The sequence below is a fragment of the Teleopsis dalmanni genome, chromosome 1 (assembly GCF_002237135.1).
Source record: "Teleopsis dalmanni isolate 2A chromosome 1, ASM223713v2, whole genome shotgun sequence".
NCBI classification, from domain to species: domain Eukaryota; kingdom Metazoa; phylum Arthropoda; class Insecta; order Diptera; family Diopsidae; genus Teleopsis; species Teleopsis dalmanni.
Window position 1 is genome coordinate 195,075,249 of NC_051846.1, and position 12,663 is coordinate 195,087,911.

General features: G+C 26.8%; 2 protein-coding genes across 3 annotated transcripts in view; one reads left to right on the top strand and one right to left on the bottom strand.

Moving 5' to 3' along the window:
• Positions 1–4,352, bottom strand: part of LOC119671047 (integrin alpha-PS1) — a 130,165-nt gene extending 125,813 nt beyond the window's left edge. For both annotated transcript variants that reach the window (XM_038081540.1, XM_038081539.1), the window contains exon 1: positions 3,981–4,352. In XM_038081540.1, coding sequence (XP_037937468.1) covers positions 3,981–4,279 — 299 coding nt within the window. In that variant the 5' untranslated portion in view covers positions 4,280–4,352. The remainder of the gene's footprint in view (positions 1–3,980) is intronic.
• A 2,827-nt stretch (positions 4,353–7,179) lies between these two features.
• LOC119673121 (transcriptional regulator ATRX homolog) lies at positions 7,180–8,112 on the top strand. The gene has a single exon (XM_038084358.1). The coding sequence runs from the start codon at positions 7,250–7,252 to the stop codon at positions 8,033–8,035; it is 786 nt and encodes a 261-aa protein (XP_037940286.1). The 5' UTR covers positions 7,180–7,249; the 3' UTR covers positions 8,036–8,112.
• The last annotated feature ends 4,551 nt before the right edge of the window (positions 8,113–12,663 follow it).

Genomic DNA, 12,663 nt, shown 5'->3' on the forward strand with positions numbered 1-12,663 from the left:
CGATTAACTGGTTTAATATAATCTTATCGATGTTATTATTATTGTTCCACTATTTTGAAATTTATAGAATACTAACTCATTTTTATTACATACTTCTATGTAAAAATAAATAATGGATTGAATGTTGATGGAATATTGAAATGAATGAATGAATGATTGAATGAAATCTAGCGCATAATATCAGTTAAATTATATGCAGTAATAATTATTATAGTCACATTTAAATCGGAAGATCCGTCACATTACTGACATGACATATGAAGAGAATCTTTTCTTAATAGCTGGATTATTTTAAAATTGGATTATATTTTTGATTTTTTTTATAGTTGGAAAATCTCTGCTCCAATAATCGTTAAGGAATAACAATTCCGTGGCATCACATTGAACTATTACTTGAGCTCAAATGGACCTTAGTGTACAAGACCTTCACTCGAACCTAACCTAACCTTTCCCAAAAAAAATTTTCAAATTCATTTTTAATAGAAAAAGATACTTATAGTGAGGAAATTTTCAATTCCAAAAAATTTTTAATTTTTCATATGAAAACCGAAGCTAACCATACAGCTCTTTAGGATATCACCAAAAATTTATTATTAGTCTATTAATTTAACTGTCCGTATATAGTGGCAAGCATTGAATCAAGTTAAACTTGAGTTTTGGACCCGTGTGTTAACACGTAACACCCGTTTTCTATTTGAAATAGATTTCTTATCATGGTAAATGAAAATATATGAATAATAATGCTTTATTATTAACTCGCCATATTCATATAATTATTCATATTGTATTTTCTCAAACAAAGTAGGTATAAAACAATTGTAGATATGAATATATTTGCGGAAATAATTTTGAAATGACAAACTTTATAAATGCAAATAACCGGATATGAAAGAAGTCATAGTAAGTGAGTCTATCCAAAAGATACAATCGTAACTTTTGTTTGCAAAATTTTATTTGTAGAACACACACATATCCATATTATTAATATGCAAAATATACCAACACACTGTAAATTTTCGCAAACTAGCAATAACAGGAATACAATTAGAGAAGTTAATTCCACAATCACGAGTTATCACTGTTAAAATAATATATGGATGATATACTCGTATATAATGCAACAACAACACAGTTAAGCATTTTCGCTGCTATATAATCAGATGACTAGATTCGTACAAATTTTGTACGAAAACGAAAATTGTTTAAAAAAAAAAACGAGTAAATAAAATTTGTCATAAATGTGGAACAGTGACCCTCTTTTAGACCGACCGGTACTCAAAGATATCAGTATCGTATGCTTAACTCGAAATGTATTTATTATCAAAAAAAATTTTTGATACATAAATATTTATCAACTTCGATTACGTTTTTCTTATCTTTGAATAAAATTAAATGTATACTTTCCGAGAAATGGAAAAAATCTACAGTAAGAGCGAAATGCTGGAACTGCAACATAATCCGCAGATTTCCATGAAACTGGAGGTACGTGAAAACGAAAGCAATTATCAGTTTTTTTTTGGAATTATTGAATTGGTTAAGGGCAAATAAAAGATATGAAATCCCAATGCAAACAGTAATGAATGAATGACAATTTTTGTAAATATATGCAAATAAAAGGTTTAAATTGTGGACGTCTCCGTATTATCACTGCAATAAGGCAAATATTTACGAGCCTACGAATTCGAACCGATAGTTGTTAACTTCATTTTCAAACGGAAATCATATACGTTTTGCAAATTAAAATATTTTTTATTTGTTGTTGATAATGAATGAATTTTAAAAACAAACAAAAAGTTTCGTTAATGATAGGAACGACTCGCATCTGTGAGATCTTTTTAAAATGTTGCTTGAGATGCATTTATATTGGTACGTATTTGCATATGTGGACAAATGCATTTTAAATATTTTAATCTTTTTGACAACCTCTTATTTATATATTTTTAATGTTTTTAGTTAATTTTTTATACTCGTAGCTACTGAATATTTTAGTTCAAAAGAGCTTAGTATTTATTGCAAAAGGCTAATTGCAAGTTATTAGCATAAAATTTTATCTCCAACGTTATGAGATAATTGAAAAACTTCAAAAGATCACCACCATGAATACTGACTAGAGATGGTGTGAGAAAAAATTTTAAAACACTGTAATTTTGAAATAAAAGATGCTTGAAATGTGGTTATATTGCAAAATTTTAATTTAGTTAACTTGTTTATTTAAATATTTTAACGAAGACTTGTGTAACTTGTACATTTTGCACAATTTTTAATAATTAAAAAAATAATTTATAACTAGAAGTTCAGAGACAAAAATACAATCTTATTAGGACTCTTAAAATAATTCTCTGATTCTGTAATACAAATGTGTATTAAAGTTATTAAAATAACATTGGCGACATTGAACAATAAATAAAATAACATCAATTACTATTACAGCCACTGTTTCTAAAGTTTTTCAAGTACCCCATCTGCTCCTTACTATAGGAAAAAATTGTCAATCAATTTCATTCATAGAATGGACAATGTATAGTAATACAACAATGCATTGAAATTTACTACGAGGTTGCTATCTATTTGTTCTTTGTTTAAATAACAGTCTTTGCAACAAAGTAAAAACACAATAGACATCAATTTGCACGATCAAAAGCATGTCAAATAAGCGTTTGAAATCATTAACCGGGTTGTCTTTAACGATATCGATATAAATGTTTTGGATAACCTCTACACTAACAAAACATTTTGCAGCTTATTAATATTAAAATTTGCACGATTCGTCTTAAACGAATATGGAGAGCTGTTAACCATCCGAAATACTTTATTATCAATAGATAGCGTCGCTACAAATACCCATTTCCAGAAACAGCTGGGTGTTAATCCCAGAGGCACATGTCTACTCAAATGACCAATTATTGCTCACCACTCTCAGCAGTGTCAACATTAACATGTTTTTTGGTTTATAACACCAACTTTTAAAAAGTCCTGTTGACTTTTAAACGCACCAAACTATAAACTGTTAGTGAATGGCACTTGACCGTAGTAGACGACTAACTTTGTGACATAAACCGAACAACAATTGATATCATAGGTAGTAATTTACCACTCACTTTTCTAATGACAAAAATATATTAAAATAAATTATAACGTAATTATATATACTTAATTATAGGATTTCAATTAACATGATTCCTATATTTTAAACTAATGACTAGTCCTTAAAAAGATAAATTTTAGTGACTACTAAGAGTATAGATTTCCCTAAATAAACTAATGATTAGTCTTTAAGAGGAATAAATTAAGTGATGATTAAGAGTATAGATTTTTCTGAATGTGATGAATCTTAAGAGCATACTCAGTGAACAAATTAATGTTACCATAATAAGTGTTTAAACTACTATATAACGATGTTTGATGCAGATATAATGCTTTTAAAAATAAAAACTGGAGTTTGGTACTAACTTTTAGGAGGTAACATTTAATAAACGGAGGATTCATATCACAATGAGATATTAGCACCTTTTAGTTTAAAAAAAACAAAGCGTTAATTTACAAAAGTGCATAATAACGATATTAAACAAAGAGAATTAATTTTACAAAAGTTACAGTTAGCAGCGCTAAAAACACGAAATAATAATTTCAGTTAATCTAATCTCACAAAAGTATCAGTAAATAGCTTAAAAAAATAGAGGAAATATTTTAAGGAAGTGTCAGCTAACAGCATCAGAAAAACTGGAAAGAAATTTTACAAAAAAAAATTGTAGTAAACTATTGTGTAGACATTTTTTCAAAGTTAAAAGAATCGTTAAAAAAAAATAAATGGATATTAAATCTAACTAACAGAACTGCTAAGATTTTTAATAGCGCTTTTTATTCTAATGCTGTTAAACATATTAATAACACTAATATATGTTATTCTCTCTATATACTGCTCATCACAATATCATAACTTAAATTAACTTTTACTGAATAAGATATGAATTTCCCCTTACCATTTAGTATTATTAGGCCAATTATATTCTCCAACTGTATGCGTCGCTACTGCATATCCAAAATAAGTATTTTCATGTGGTCCATATTTAATGATGGGTAAGCGTTGCTCCAAATTGAAGCCGGAAATTAACGTCGGTCCTTGACTGAGATAAAGAAGTAAGCACACTAATGCTGTTGTCCAAGTCGATTGTAATAACATTTGAAGACAGGAAAAAGGATGTGAGAAGATATGCTTTCGACTTCTACTGTTCCTTATGTGATAATTTATTTTTTGTGATTCAAACTGTAAACTTAACATTTTGGATTTTTTTTTTTTGCTTTGTCTAATATAAGAGAGAATGCATAATTTTGGTAGCACAATTTTATATAAATCTTTTACTACTTAAAAAACACAATATATTATTAAAAAATATATAATAATAATTTGAAAGAATTTATTTATTTTTTATTTGAATTTTAAAGCAAAAGTGTAAAACCGGTCAGTGAACACGTTGTAGAGGCAACAAAAATATTTTCTTTTTTATTTTATTTATTTAATTTTTTTCTTATATTTTTTTTACTATTTTTTATTTTACACTCTTCGAAATTTTTTTTCTTTTTTTTTCAAATTTTGCTATATTTTGTTCAGCTGAGTTTAGTTACATTTTTTAGGTGTATCTTTAAGATATCATGGTCGTATAGTTGTTACTATTGTTGTTGTTATTATTATAGCTATTGGCACTGCTGTTAGCGTTGACGTTAACGTTAACGTTAAAGAATTCACAACAAATTTAAGTAAATGAACACAAAACAGAACTGGCATTGACACACACGAGTTCGCTTTTGGGCTTATTTTGCATTTAATTCCGAAGAAGTCTTCTGCAGCCGTAGTGTTTGCTGAGGTTGCGCTGATGCTGCGCTGAGGCTGTGGTGTAACCGGCAAAGGCACTGCCTTAATACGTTTTGTTCCACTTCACCTTCTTTACACCGCACACAAAGAGTACAAGTTGCAGTCGAGAGGCGCTGGTAAATTAACCTTCACCGTTTTCCTGAGCGCCGCAACAGGTAGTTTTGTTTTGTTTCGCTTTGTTTGGCTGCCGCCGCACAGAAATTGCACACTCGCTCAGATACTTTTGTATCTAAAAGATGCTATTTTCAGTCTTTACTTTTATTTGGCTTTCCTTCTTATTTTTTATTATTTTTTTTTTTTTGATTATTTTTGTTTACTTTTTATTTTGCACAGCTTTGTTGCAAAAGCAAATACGCCGCATAGCTTTTGATAACGCCACACTATAATTTTCTATTTTGTTTATGTTTTTTGTTTTGTCTTCTTTTTGTAAATTCTTTCAACAAATTTATTATAAAATTAATACTCGTTTAAATAAATTAATATATCTTTAAGGGATTAGTGAAACTTATTTCTTAAAATATCGTATTTTTATCTCAAAGATACTCTTACTATTTTCTTATATTTTCGTGCTTCCAACTTCTTTGGAATTTGCACGTGAAATTTCGTTATTTATCGTCGTCATCCACACTCTTTTTTTTCAACATTTGACCATTGATAACACAAGCTGTGATATAACAATTATTTTAAAAAATATTTCCGATAAGCACACAGTTGTATAATATTCCAATATACTCGTATTTACAATTTAAATATAAAATAATATATAAACTTTTAGCTTTTAACACAAACAAATTAGTATGCGTAGCTTTATTTTGCCGCTCAATTTTAGTTAAATAAATATAAAAATTAAAACCCGTTTTAAACAATAAATTTTTTGCTAAATTTATTATTTTTATGCACATAAATTAATTATTCATATTAATTTGTGTTTTTATAAATTAATTCGTTTTTGTTTTGATTAAGCAAAACGCAAAATTTCGTTTAAATCCGACGCAACCTCCACATAAGGCAAAAGTTCAAATAAGACTACAGATACTTTTCGTTTCAAAATCTAACAATGCTAAATACAAATAACACACAGTCACAACCACAGCATGACATTGCAACATGTTTGATCGAACCAATTGCTAGAACAATAATTGTATTGATGCCTTTGTACATCAAAACAATGCACAACTCTAACTACATTACATTACAGATCAACAGCTAAAATGTGTAAATCTTAAGTTCCATCAAACTATCTGCAAAATTACACACATGTTAAATGTGTGCTAACAACTTCAAACTCAAACATGCTGCATGCTTTTAATGCTTATTGGAGCAACGAATATTACTACCAAAATTGTTGAGTATTTTAACAAACAAAATCATAAATTTAGTTGCAATATGACAGTACTATGTCCGGCAAGCACCGACAATATAGACAACATAGTTTTTATTATGTACCATACTTATTATTATGTATTTCTGTATTATCTATTAAATTGAGTTTTTACATGCTTATTTTAACTTACATTTAAATAATTTTGTATGAAACTTATGTTTGTTTCTTTCTGTTTCATTTAATATATATATTTAGATATGTATAAATATAAATTTTTTTCTCACCAAAATTGTATACGTCTTTTGTTAGGATGCGTAGAATAATTAGGATCAACACCTAATTATTTTCGTTTTCTCTGCTGTGCTTTTTTATTTAAAGGGTTTGTTGGTTTGGGTTCTGTCGGCCGGTCGTTTTTTTTTTTTTTGACAGTAAAAAACAGTTGAACCCACTCAACCACCTCTTAGGAATGAATGGAGAAAATTTCCACAGCATTTTTAAAACTTCATTCCTGCAATCAGGGGAGAGAGGAGAAAAAATAGACTTAGTTTACGACCGGTCGTAAACTTTTAAGGCGCGGTTTTTTATCTAATGGAGAGGTTTTTTATCTGCTGGGGAAGTCTATATATATCGCTGTTTGAGTGAGTTAATATTCGTTCGTAATGTTTTTTGTTAATGTCCAGAATAACTTCTTACAAATATATAAAAAACTAGGCTAAATTTTAACTCATATATAATTAAATATATAATGTATATATAATAAAAATGATTTAACTGAATACCAGTATATAGTTGTAACCAAGAAAAATGTAAAACTGATGAGCTCGAATGGACTCATATTCTCTGCAGAAACAAACGAGTCCAACACCGTACAAAAGGACGTCGTAGAAACTACACATAAATTTGTTTGATTCAATTTTAATTTCGTCAATAAATCTAGTTCTCTACTTTTATTTAAAATTTATATAATTGACATATAACATAAAAAAATATAAATAAAAATTACTCTCATAAAATGTTTCACCGTACATTTGGAAAATAAAAAATTCTTAAGTAACATGGGAGCCAGTTCAAGTATTCCAGAAACTATCACTGTAGAAAACCCAAATCCACCTCCACCACCTATGCAACTGACAGAAGAAGTTATTCATCGTATAACTGACTTGAACGATGACAAGAAAGAAGAAAGATTGAGGCGTACAGAACCACTTCGAAGGAGATCAAGAAGTTCACTTTATGAGAAAATGTCTGATTTGGAAGAGATACAATTCCGTGAGACCTATAAGAAGTTGGAAGAAAAAATTAATAAACCAATGTTCTGGGCTGGAAAAGTTAGAAATCAAATTGATGAAATGCGTGCTGAGCTCATTAAATGCAACAAAGAAAATCCGCATCAGTCACTGGTTTGCAATGACATTGCAGAACGCTATCAAAATTTTGTGTTCAATGAGTTTTACAAGAGCATACAGGAACAAAGACCGGCTACAAAGCCAAATTTTCATTTGGTTGATATACACAAATTAGATGGTGAGGAAGACCAGTTGAATGCTGATGATGAAACTGTTGCAGACAGTGAATCTGAGGATAAAAATCAGAGCGAAAATGAAAAAGTGGATGAGAAAGTGGATGGAGACCCGAAACCAGAAGAAGAGAGTGAAAAAGAAGATAAAAATGAAAAAGAAAATAAAAGTGAGAAGGAAGATAAAAGTGAAAGTGAAGCAAAGAGTTCTGATGAAAGTGTTGCTAAAGATGGACAAAAAGTGGAAAAAGAAGTCACAGAGAAAACGGATGCAACAGAAAAACAAGATAATGCACCAAAAAGCGACGATGCATCGAAACAGTAAAGTCGAAAATTTAACATGTATATATTTGTGTTTTAATTTTTTTAATTTATAATCTATTAAAATTTTTAACAACAATGCTTATTTATCAAAAATTTAATGTAATTGAATGTAAGCTATTGACTTCTTTATTTATTTTTTCAATACTGCAATATAAAACTGAGCCTTCAGTACTAACATCAATTCCTTTTAATCTCAGTACCATTAATTACAAGTTTTTACCTATCATGAATTACTTTTTCCCTATAAGGGGAAGAAAAGCAAATACTGGATTTTTGAAAAAACTCCAAGGTGCTAAATAATATTAAATATTTTTATTTTTTTCTTAAACAATCATAAGGTTGCTTCGTTTGCAAACTCATTTATATATCTTATAATCTCGATTGATATTGCAAATAAGTACTAGAATAGTTTTCGCTTTTTAAGACATAGAATCACTAATTTAATTTATTCCATTAGTAGGTATATAATAATTGTAGCACAATATCAGCAATGATTGTTCGACTAAGACACATCTTAGATAAAGTATACAAAACGGATATGTTGTCAAGCCATAGACATATGGCCATAGCCATATATAAATACTTTCTAAATCTATATCAGCAGGCTAGATATAGATAGACTAGGTCGATTTTAATAAATCTGTAGCTATTACATGGTTCCCATATCTTCACTTAACATACATGATTCCTGTTCTATTTATTCTAGTCGCTTTAGTGTTATCACTTTTCTCCATTAGTTGGTTCAACCTACTTCTCAATCATCAAAACATTTTACCGTTTCTTGGCAGAAATTCGATATCTAAATTCATTTTAAAAAATTCATCTTTATATATCCTGTATAAATTTTGCTCATCATTCTTTCTAATCTCTCTCTCTAATAAATTAATTTTTTAAATTAAAATATTTTATATTTATTATAGCTATGATAAATAAATAAAAAGAAAAGTATATGTAAATAAATACGAGCAATTGAAATTCAACACAAGTTCCATTAACGAAAGCAATAAAACTCCATGCAACTCAACATCTTTATGTTTTTACGATCTTGTTTGAAACAATTGCGATTAAAGACCGTAAAAATATTTGTACGATCTTCTTAACTAGCAATTTCCAATCACTAGTTAATAACCTCAAACATTTTTATATTATAATGCTTTCTAAATAAAGTATAAATAATAAACAATCTGTTTAAATTTTTATTGATTTATTTATTAAATTTTATTTATTTATTATTACAACATACTGTATTCAACTGCATCTAACCACTTACAAAGTTTTTCATTTCATATTTATTTCTTATTTATGTATTCTTTTTAGGAAATATTGTAAAATTTTTTCTCCTAAAAACAAAAAGACGAAAACAGTTTATGTAGAATTATTAAATGTTTAGTTCTGTTGCATTTCTTTTTTTAATTTACTAATAAAATTATTTGTTTTTTGTTTTTATGGAGTTGTAGTTGTTGCTCATACCTTAGTGAATTATTAATAAATTTGTTTTTGTTTGTAGAGAAAAAAATAAAGAAAATTATTATGCAAAAAAGCGGCAATAAATTTTACTTATTCAGCGGAAAAAATACATTTTACATCGAATCAGATCTTTTCAGTACATCTTTTTTTATTTCCGAAGAAAGTAACCTTAACTTACACAATTAATTGTATCTTATGAGATGAGCATAAATTCTTAAGTGTTAATTGCGGTTTGGGCAATGTTTCTCAAGTTCGTACAATTTCTTCTCTAATCCTCTATTACTGTAATTTAACGTTAAGCAAAGTTAAAGAGCTGATTGACAACAATTCAAATTTTTCAATCTAAATATTGTTAATTTTCGGTACTATCCAATATTTTGGGTGCGTTCCTAAGATTTGTGGTATTAGTTACTAAAAAATTTGATAGTTATCATATAACTATCAAATATATAATATTTTATAATATATTGTAATATATAATATTTTATCTTGAAATTACTTATATTTGTTCGTGTTTGATTAATTATAAATCATTACACTTTGAATTACTATTAACAATATTTTCAATCATTCTTCAATTTCTGTATACATGTTGCTTTACACTTAATATCGTATATTTTCCATATAGAGTATATGATATTTGATCAGCAACATTATGCCCCACACAAAATTAAAGCAGACTTAAAATGATATAACAAATAAAAGCTGCCTTAGTGGTACCCGGAATAGTTGAAATGATTGAATTTTACTATTTTTATTTATTATACTCTCGTAACACAGCTTCGTAACAAACTACGATCACTTCATTTATACCTTTGAAACACGAAACTAAGTTTAACAACATTCGTTCCTTATCAACATATTTGGCCAATTTTCTATTTCAACACGGCAGTTTCTCTTGCTTTGTAGTAAACTCTACACTCCTGTGTTGTGTTTCTGTCGCATCTTTACCATTGCTTTCAACCGCGTTTATGCTCATTTTTTTTCATGTGCTTTTCGTACAAAATATATTTTAAATGCAAATTTTAACCGCTTTTTTTGTAATATTATTATGTTTTGATAGAGCAAAGCTGTTTTTAAAAAAATTTTAGTTTCAAAATTTAATTTTTAAAAAATTGTGCTAAATTATATATATAAAATAAAGTTTAGTTTTTGTGTTTATTACATGTGTATGTAGCTGCTATCTCCGATTTCTCTTGGCTTAATTTCTTCTTTTTTTCTATATGTATATATGCTCAAATATTTGTTTTCAATTTATTTTATTTTAATATATATTTTTTTTCATTTATGCTTAATTATTTTTTAAGTCAAATTTCTTTATATCAAATTAAGTCATTTAATACATATATATTTTTTTTTAATTTACTATTATAAAGTTTTCAGCAGTTTTTCTCTTTTTCATTATTTTTATTTATTTTTCTTTGTAATTATAAATATTTGTAAATTATTTTTAATATTATTTATAAATAGAAAAGTTTAGAAATAATTTATTAACACCGCTTTTATATATTTTGTTTCTTTCTCTTTCTTTTTAATATATTTTAATTTGTTTTTTTTTAATGTTTTTTTATCATATACACTATTATATGTGCACCTGATGTGTTGGTAAAATGCTTGTGATTAAAATGTTTTTTGTTTTTTTTTTTGGATTGTGAGGAGGGTGATGAAGTGGTGGTCTATAATGTCACTTTGACTTTGCGGTATTCAAATACAAAAAATTTAATATTCATTTACTTAATTTTTTATTTATGTTTAGTACTGATGCATTCATTTTTAAATTACAATTTTTGTATAAGTTTTAAATGGTTTTTATTTTTATTTTTAATGTATTCTAATTTATTTTAAAATTATTTTTTTTTTTGTTTGTCAAAACTGTGTATATATATTTATTTTAAATATATGTATGTATACATTTTAATTATTAATTTTATTGAATAATATGAATTGTGTCTGTTTATATGTGTCTGTGTGTTTTATGAGCGTGTTTGTAGATATAGAAAAGTATGGGTTTTAATTTATATTTTATATTAAATTTATGAAATTATTTAATTTTTATTCAATTTGTTCTTGGATTTATGGTCCATTTTACACATATGGTTCCTTATTTATATTTATGCGAATCGTATATATATATATATATTTGTATTATATATATATTTGTTTTCTTTTCTTTTAATTATTTATTTACTAAGTATTTTGATTTTTATTTTTAATTAATTTTTTATGTATAAATTATATTAAACCTAAAAATTTTTTTCTAAACGCGATTTACAGCAGATTTTGTTAAAATTTTTGTCTTAAAATTTTGAATTCAAATTAATTATTTTTCATATATGACCCAATTTTTTTTTTAGCACTTGACTGTTTACTACTGCTCTATTTCTTGAGCTGCTAGCTGAATACCTACCATTGGAACAACTGACTTCAATTGTTATTAATTTAACTAAATTTTGATTTGTGTAAGTCGTGTTAAACATAGAGAATTAATGCAAAAAAAGTTTCTCATATTTGCAGCATGAGTTATGATTAAAACGTGGAACTCACTGGACAACAGAATTGTGTTTTCTGAACGTTTAAAGAAGTTAAACTTTATTATTATTAATTAGTTTTAATTATACATGCGAGTATAATAGACAGTAACTGCGCGAATAACTAACAGAATAACTAACAGTTATTCTACCATGCAGGGAAATATTCACCACAGGTCGTGGTAAATTTAAGAATTTAACGAAAATTTTAAATAAAGAAATAAAATCTTTTTCTTAATGCATGTTTAAGTACATTTATTAGTTTATTAAAAGAAAAAAATGTGAACCTAAATTGCATTAATTATTATTGTTATAAAAAAAATTGTTATAAAAAAGAGAATGTTTTTCTGCAGCCAATGACAATATTAATTGCAATTTTTTATTGAAATTTAAATTGTTTACTAAATTAGTAAAGTTCAAAAAGTTCAAAATTGTTTTCTTGTTAGATATTAGTCAATATACTTCTTTAATTACTTTTATTTAATTATAATCACAAAATTAAATCCTTTAATAAAATGTAATGAGATATTGCGCTAGCCTTACTGACATGTTGGAACAAATTTGTATTCCAGATATTTTGTTAATATATAGAACAATTTTTACTAAATTTTGCAAAGCGAAGTCTATAAAATAA

Bases quoted from the DNA above. Each gene is read 5' to 3' on its own strand.
- LOC119673121 (XM_038084358.1), top strand. From the start codon at position 7,250: ATGGGAGCCAGTTCAAGTATTCCAGAAACTATCACTGTAGAAAACCCA.